We start from the raw sequence: 8,811 nt of genomic DNA, 5'->3' as shown, positions 1-8,811 counted from the left end.
CCAAAGTTATATGAAACATAATATCCGAACCTCATATCTCCACAGTGGGAATCAAACTCTAGTCTTCTATGGGAAAGAAGAGAATACTAACCTTAACCATTAAAGTTAGATGCGATGTAACTTCTTGCAGTCTAGTCTCACATTTATATAAAGGGAGACGTATTGTGTGTACAAATGAATTAGTATAAATCATAATTGATTCAATGTTAAATTTGGAGAAAATTGGAAAATTCAATGGAAACTTATTGTTATGATTGTTTATTGACGTTTAACATCACTTTTCAGTGGGAGTATAATTATGAGAGGTGGAATCTTCAATTTACGGTGGAATCAGAACCACTGTAATATGCGTGCAAAATGTCAAGTCTCCCGCTGGGAATCGAACATGGAACAGCGTGCATCCAGCGTGCACGCGCTAGCCACTACGCCAACGAGCAGTGTTATGACAACTTAAAACCACGATATTATCCACTATAAGAGTACATAATCTGGGATTTGCTTTACAGTTACACTATATCCAAGTTTGCAAGATAAAACTAAATCCTAACTTCCGATTTTTCGGCGTAATAAAAGAATAGATGATTCACTGTGCCCCTCAAACTTTCGCTTGTTTTAAATATGTTTACACATATATATCTTCTTCTTTGTTCGCATTCAAAACTAAAGTTCCATTTATTTTGTTTGTTATTATACTTTACGCTTACTGCGCCACACAATTTAAGAAAAAAATAATAGCAAAATATAATGTTGCAAAATTTTAGTGTTAATTACTTTCTGTTTAATTTAATATTTCATAGTATCTCTAATCTTCTATTTTGTTTGGAACACAATCTGACTCTTCTAAATGGGATTCTTCTAAAAACTGTAATTTAACGTTAGGGTATAGTCCATATTTAAGATATACTTCTCTCCGCTTGTCTTTCGTGGGAGGTTGAAACAGGAATCCAAATCCTGATACCTTTGGATTGCACTGAAAGAAAGTAACTATTTCACGCTCACTTTCTAACAAATTATTCAAATTACTGACAAAAAAACATTTCAAGTTTGATGACAAGTTCAGATTATTGATTTTTGATAAAAATGGTATCTCGTAACATTTACCAATATGGACATTTATCAAATTGGTCGATAGAGTTAGAAAATTAGTTATAGCATCCAAGTGTACGTTCTCTCCGAGATAAAGGTTTTCTAAATCTTCAAGCAATTGGACTTCTTCTTCATCATCACTTTCTCTTTCTTCATTTTCTTCTGGGTTCTGTTTCGATGACTCTTGATGCTGGAGAAACCATTTTATTGTTGAGAAATTCAATCGAAGTACTCGTAGTTGTGGACAATACTTAGCGACATTACGCGCATTGATAGAAAGCATATCGCAAGAAAACTCCAGAAAGAGTTCTTGTAATATATAACCGTGCTCTTTAAGATAATCGTATAGCTCATCTATTCTTTCTTTCAAAGGAGTATCACATCGGAGGGCCAAAGATACTAGACCAGGTAACACTGTTGGGGATATCTTTCTAATTTCTAACGATAATTTCTGGATGGCAGGACATGTATCTGTAAGAAATTGAATTTGATCCGATTCACTAAAAGCTCCTTCAACAAAGTTAAGCCTATACAGTGGTAATGGGGCATCTTCGTTTTGACCAAAGGCTGTTATTTGCTTTTCTCGAAGTTCGAGACCACCAGATATTTCCTCAGAACGAAGGACCCGCAAATCTCTAACGTATTGAAGTAGCAATGCAATACCAACGGAAGTGACAGTGGTACTCATAAGGTTTAGACGTTGAAGAGTTTGAGTTAAGCTATTTGGGTCCAAACGTGCTCTTGGATAGCCTGACGGATGAAGTTCTTCAGCGTGATCTTCACTTAAGAGTCGTAAAGAGTCATTATAAGCTGGGACAATATCAACATGCAAAAGTGAAGCAATTCCCTTATCGGTAACTCGGTCCGATTCTTCGACATTTAAGGCCTTAAGAGTAGGGCACCATTCTCCTAGCACTGCTAACACGTCGTCATTGCAAATTTGAGTTATAGTCAGATTTTCAATAGCTGACATTGAACTGAATGTAATTTTCAATGAATATGTGTCGTGAAAGAAATTTTGAATCTCATCCAGTTCATGCATGTCAAAGCAACTATATTCTAAACTCCTAGTTTGCTTTCCATATTGTTGCATGGAGATATAAAGGGAAATTATATGTTCTTGAGAATAAAAGTTGAAGTTGGAGACAATCAAGTTGTTCATTCCTTCAGAGTAACAAGTTTCTATCATATATAAAGACACAGGGAACATTACTTCTAAATCTCTGTTTAGATTTTTAGTTGCTATAGAACACACATTACTCATTAGGTCTTCTCGTAGTAGAGGTGGGAGTACTATCAGCCGCTTCCTTTCCAGAGTTTTAAGTTTGCTAATGCTCAGACGATTTTTCGTTTTCCTTACTGTTTCAAATCGGGAGAAGACATCTTCAGCAAGTGCAGATATGGAAATGTCTCCTAATGAAGATGGCTGTCGAAGGGGAGGCATCATGTAAACAAATAATGTATGCGTTCAAGCGTTCACTTCTCTTTTATGCAAACCTGAAAGATCGCAAGGAAACCAATACTGAAGTTAATTTTATATACATTTACTAAAATGTACTTTATTTATATTTTATTATTATTATTATTATTTTGTATATGGGCATCAACAAAATCCTGATTTACTTAACTGATTTTTTTATGTAAATGAATACAAAATTTTTATTTATTAGTTAAAACCTTGGTTTTGTACAAGATTATTCAACCCTTTTCTTGATATCGTATTTCCTCCCATGATAGTTGACCAACTAATCGACCAGCACCTAACCTTTATTTTGCTTTTGATCACCTCCGTTTTTATGAGGTTTCTATCTTCAATAGCTGCTCCTCCCCTTGCTCTAGCGACCAGTGCAAGCTCCTTTGAAGCACATAGTTTCAGGGTGGGATTCCGAGTGGGAGAACAATATACTCATTAGGGTCGTTCGCATTTCACTTTGAGCTCCATATTCACCTCTCATATAGCCTAGGTGCTGAAGAAAGGCCATAAGCGTCAAGAAACAAACAAAAGACTCCAGATTATGATAAAATAACAATTCAGAACTAAATGACTTACTTGTGTTTTAAAAAATGATATCTTTGAGTTTTACGTCCCACGGTTATGCCGATTAGGCTAAAGGAGACGAATGAAATAGTGGAATGAAGAAAGTGGGTGGAAACTGGAGTATCCCGAGAAAACCCACGAGCACGGTGTTTGTCCACCACAAAGTCCACACGGCGCGAGCTGGGATCGAACCAGGGAACCCAAGCACCGGAGGTGAACGCTCTACCACTGAGCCGCCGCGCTCCCTGACTTGTATTTAAGTATCCAACAATCGTTTGGCAATCTGCCAATCTCTCTCTGCAAATCTTCTAATTACTCTTAAATTATGAGATTTTGTGCCATATGTTTGGTATATCTATATCAGTTTTGAAGATACAAGACAAACGGGAAAAGACTAGGTTTTATTTTTTATTTTTTTTTAAATAACGAATAGCGTAAGACCAGGCACAAAATAAAGGAGAACGAATTAAAGCTGATGATGGTGAATAAGTACCTCATAATGGGAGAAACAATAAAAATCACATACTTCAGAAAATCGAAGTAGTAGTTGAAGGTGAGATCTTTCAGGATGAAAATGAATAATTTGGAACAGATATTGGTGGCTCTGAAAATGTCATTGGCCTCTATACATTTTTTTTCAAGTTACGATCGAGGTTTTCGTGGTGACTGGCTCCACTCGTTCACCATAGTAGTCAGAGTTCAGTTTAGAACGATGATACACTGACACTAGCTCCTCCCTCCCAGTTCTGATCCAAATTTCCAGGAAATTGAAATTTTTATACTCATGGAGGTCCAAAGTTTCTTCATGTTCCAAAGCAGTGTCTCCACACGCTTGATCTACATGCTTAGACAGAAAATAGGCCGTGGGAATGAGTGTTTTCATGTTCACCAAAATTTTTATTTTGTAAAGAAAACATATTCAGCACTTCTAGACTGAAATTATATCTATCGACGCTAAGTGTTGTAAAGGTGAAAAGCGAGGATAATGAAATTGCTTCGGAATGCTAGTAAAATAAGTTTTAAGTAGAAATTCTTGCTTGGAATCCAATTGGGTTTTCTTTTATCTGAGGACCAGAAACAACGTCTACCATTATATATGATATGTTTTCTTTGTAAGTTTAAAGGAAGCTTATTTCCGTGGACAATTTAGTACTGCAAAAATTACAGCACATGTTTGTTATTTACTGTTTAACTAGTCGAAATTATACCGAGTTATATATTGACAGAGCATGGTTACTATAACAACATTAGCTCCTGCCCAAGTGGAAGGCTACAGACGAAGAAAATAGGACCGAAAAAGAAAAAAAACATTGCATCCAAGCCAAAATGCATGAATAGCAGTGCTTTCTTATCTGTTATTCTTATGCCCTAGCACTAAGAACAACAGATGCACAACTGTTATCAGACTATTCATTAGTTTAAAAAACTAGTATTGTACCAATTACGGGATACATAGAACGTTATTCGTTACTTGGTATAAATGCCAAATATACTGCGTAAAGATTTGCTCATACTAAACGATGAAAACCAATGGACATACTGATAGTCAGTAATTAATTATTTCTGATATGCTCGGAAGGCGAAACCCTTAGAACCATGTCATAATGATTATGATCGCCAAGATCATAATGTCCATGCTATTTCTATTTAATAAATAAATAAATGTATATAATAAAAACTATATAACACAGTACTCTTGTCTCCTTTAGAGCACCCACCAATAATCCTTACAACCATTATTTCCTCTAACTTCTCATCCCTGAAAGAGGGCGTACCCCACTTAGAAGTAGCTAGCTCTCAAGCTAGCATTAAAGAAAACTTAGTACCCAAATAACACGCTAAAATGGTAGTCATTTTGAGTTGTTTCAACATTTCTTTCTCTACTGTGTAGTTGTTGGGCCACCTTTGTAACTACTGACGGTTTAACATTAACCAAATGTTGGGATAATAACCGTAACAGTTAATGTGACCTTCACCGTTTTTAACCTATTACATCGTCATGCTCTAACTCCATCGTGGTCAATTTTACCTCATTGTTGGGTTATTTGCATTTCCTCCCTTCTCCAACCGACCCTACAATGTGGTCAGTTCTTACCCCACGCTTAATCACTTTTAACTACACGCTTGGTCAAACGTATAACCGGGTTAATGGAATTTCAACTTGGTTGGGTCATATTGTACACCAATTTGGGTTAAACGTATTAAATGGTTATACGATTTCAAGCCAATTGGGTCGTTGGGTTCGACTCCTACATTTAACTACATGTTCGATTCTTATTTGAACCCAATTTAACTAAACGCTTTAACCCTATTTGGGTCGGAGCAGTTTTAGCCACCTGGTTGGTTTAAAAATGCACCAATAGAGTCAATTTCAACCCAATGATTTTACTCAGTGCACCCACAGGGAGGATCGTAACCACTTTAATCGCAGCTAATACCAGGACATAAATAGATGGTTCATATAAAATAAAAGGAGCCTTTAGAACACGTAGGACTCAGGTCCAATAATGAAACTAGTGAAAAGAAAGACAAAGTTTGTATGGAACGCTTAAGAACTTGGAAACATTTTTTTTTATTTCTTCTTTCTTTCTTTTCTGTTTTGTCTTTTACTTTCTTCTTTTATATATTAAGACAAATTATTTACAATATTTGGATTTGAATCTTTTAAGCTCAAAAATGAGTTTCAAATAGAGATTTTAAACATAAAATATGATCAAATTGACAAAAGGTAGACGTGATTCCTTTGTGCAATGAACGTACCAGAATCACAGTTTTAATCTTTGGCACCAGCTATAAGACAAAAGTGCTGTTTTAAATTTTTGTTTGCCATATGCAGAAGTATTTACTGTTGTAAATGTAGTACTGGGCAAGGAACTAAAATATGGTTACTCGGTACGAAAATTTTAGGAGATCGTGTGTCAATATATATTATTGCGTGGACACATATATATAAAATACACAAAACATATTACAATCAGTACACTTATCAACGTACTGAGTTCACATTCGATAATCTAACGGTTAGCTTTCACCTTTGGTGTGCAGGGTAATAGGAGTTGTTTTCGAGTTTAACGTCCCGTTCAGCAGCGAAGCCATATGAGACGTGGACCTACTGATGGAATCCGAACCACATGAACTCCCGCCGGGAATCGAATGCAGGGTAATAGGATAGATTCCAGGTGAGAGATTTTAAATTTAACACATTACGCTGGTTCAGATTCCACCTAAAACTATAGATCCCATTCTATAGAACCTCGATGCAGAAAAGAGACGTTTCAAACTCGAACCAAACAACAATAAGTAATAAAATTTTTACAAATGTACATATGATTTCTGGCCATTTCTAAGATGTTTGCATGTTATGGTAATGGGAATGTAAATACTTCTGCAGCTTATAGGGGCCTATATGAATACTTATTTATTCCTCTTTATCTATGTAAAAGAAATATACATACCTAAAGTTATACTTGAGGAGTACATTGTTACCATGGTATAATTGAATAAATATACATTGTTAGATTTACAATAAGTGGATTTTCGGTAATAGAAAGAAGATCAAAAACATCGGAATTACACTCATCCCTGAGTTTAAATGTCTTAAAGGAGACAATGGCATTCCAATCTTTCTGTTTGTTCGTAAGTTTCTTCACAAACTCTGCAATTGCGAATATCCCGAATTACATTACCAACAAAAAGAAAATAATACAGTATTGTGTATGAGTTAAATACTTTCTATCTTATCTGCAACGTAAAGTACTGTACCTGATGCATTGTAAACATACTTTATAATGCAATTAGTTCAATAGTTTAAGTTCAAAATCAGGATTACCGAAGTTGTGAGTTTTTCCGGTACTTTTAAGTACAGGAAAACTTTGCCCTGTCTTTTTGCATTATAAGGGTTATTATTACAATAACTCTTATAATATTAATAGGGTCTACATGAATCTTTTCACCTGTGAGGAATTTCAGATAGAAATCTTAAACATGAAATATGTAAAATATGATCGAAAGTGAACTTGATTCCCATGTACAATGAATGCTCTATTTCATTCTAATTCATGCAATCTTGTAGGGCATAAAAGCATGCTTGTGTGTTTTTTTCGATTAGTCTCGCATTATGTTCTAACAGTTCTTTCGTTGTCATTCAATTGGATTTATCATTTACTAGGGTCTAATTGTGCCACCTGAGCCTTCGGCCTGCTCTACAGTATAGGTCAGTGGTGGAAATGGAGTTCCAGAACTAAAAGGGTGATCATTAATAAATACAGTCTAATCGGGCTACGTCACACTGAGAAAAAACAGCGGACAGCGGTATGTTGTACAAATATACGGAATCCTCTTGCTTAGTACAGAAATCAGTATGGAGCACATGTTATTCATATGCTACATACGCACTGCCCTTAAATGTTACATCATACCGTTGCAGGATGTCTGACATCTAACAGTTTTCCGTATATCACATGCATATACTTATGTTACATTCCTCAGCTATATGTTATACACGTCCATTTGTATGTGAAATCCTGTATTGTTTCATATGGAAAGTACGTACAGATGGAACACGTATACAGAAAGTATTATAAAACATGCGTTTTCAATTATGTGTCTGCTGTACATTAAGTCCAAAACCTGCAGGAATAACGCATGTAACTGTTAGTAGTAGGAAATTAGTGTAGGAAGTTAGGTTAGAAATGTTTAAAAAATAGCACTAGCCAGAAGAAAAAAAGGGAGGACGAAAGTTTTTGATGTGGTTAGAAACAGTTGTTGATTTTGAGTTAAGACAGTTGAGTTGAGTTAGTGCATATACGAACCTTGGGCAGAATGAAGTTTAGTTAATTGATAAATAGTAAATGGAACTTGAAAGAAGTTAGATGTAGAGAGGAATTAGATAAAAGAGGGTAATAGTATACATGAGAACGTCGTGATCTGCGTATCTTCTGTGTTCTATTACCACTTCTCCATGAAATACCATAAATTTTCTACGTAGTACAATAGTAAGAAGTATCCATGTGCACAAGACATGCGATATGCGTTAATTTCCCCCCTCCCCTTACACACACATAGTCATAGATAAAGTACAACGGCACTACACATGCAGATATGAAGTACAGGTACGTTCTGTTTTATTTTCGTATCAGTCGATAAGTAAATCAAAGTCGCTTTGTTACCCCCTTGGTACACTCTTAAAAATTTCCTTGCTCAGAAATGAGAAAAATGCAAGTTCAAAACAAAATAAGTAATGTTTACTCATATTTGAGGAAAAATGTCTCATTATTTCCAAATATGTTTTCATTTGTGAGCTCAAGGCAAATTTTCAGATTCCCATTTATGAGATTTTCTCACTTCTTAAAAATGAGAATGGAATAGTGCGTGATTTGCAATATCATAAATGATTAACAAATAACGGTAACAATCTTACCGAAATAATATTACTATGTTTTACTAGGGAGTAATATTGCTAGGGCTCAATTACTATTCAGTAAACGAGATAAAGGATTTGAGCTGTAACAGAGTGCGAATGGATATGAATACGCAATAGGTGATGCAGCTGAGGTGGCGTATGGATACATATCATGTGACAGCGGCGAGGAACAGCATACATATCAACTTTCAAACGTAAGTTTGGGTGAATTGTAAACATACTACCATAGACTAAAAGTTACTGTAGTACATTCGTTAGGGTGTAG

The 8,811-nt window shown here is 35.4% G+C and overlaps 1 protein-coding gene across 1 annotated transcript; it reads right to left on the bottom strand.

Annotated features, from left to right (window-relative positions):
* Positions 1-567: 567 nt before the first annotated feature.
* On the bottom strand, positions 568-6,635 carry LOC145665722 (uncharacterized). Its single transcript, XM_081732867.1, has 2 exons — positions 6,580-6,635; positions 568-2,583 (listed from the first exon to the last, which is right to left on the bottom strand). The coding sequence occupies exon 2, from the start codon at positions 2,531-2,533 to the stop codon at positions 803-805; it is 1,731 nt and encodes a 576-aa protein (XP_081588993.1). The 5' UTR covers positions 2,534-2,583; positions 6,580-6,635; the 3' UTR covers positions 568-802.
* Positions 6,636-8,811: the final 2,176 nt, after the last annotated feature.

Source organism: Thermobia domestica, chromosome 12, assembly GCF_964235325.1.
Source record: "Thermobia domestica chromosome 12, izTheDome1.hap1.1, whole genome shotgun sequence".
Taxonomy (NCBI): domain Eukaryota; kingdom Metazoa; phylum Arthropoda; class Insecta; order Zygentoma; family Lepismatidae; genus Thermobia; species Thermobia domestica.
Note: the sequence above shows the minus strand (reverse complement) of the source record. Positions and strands in the feature narration are given on the sequence as shown.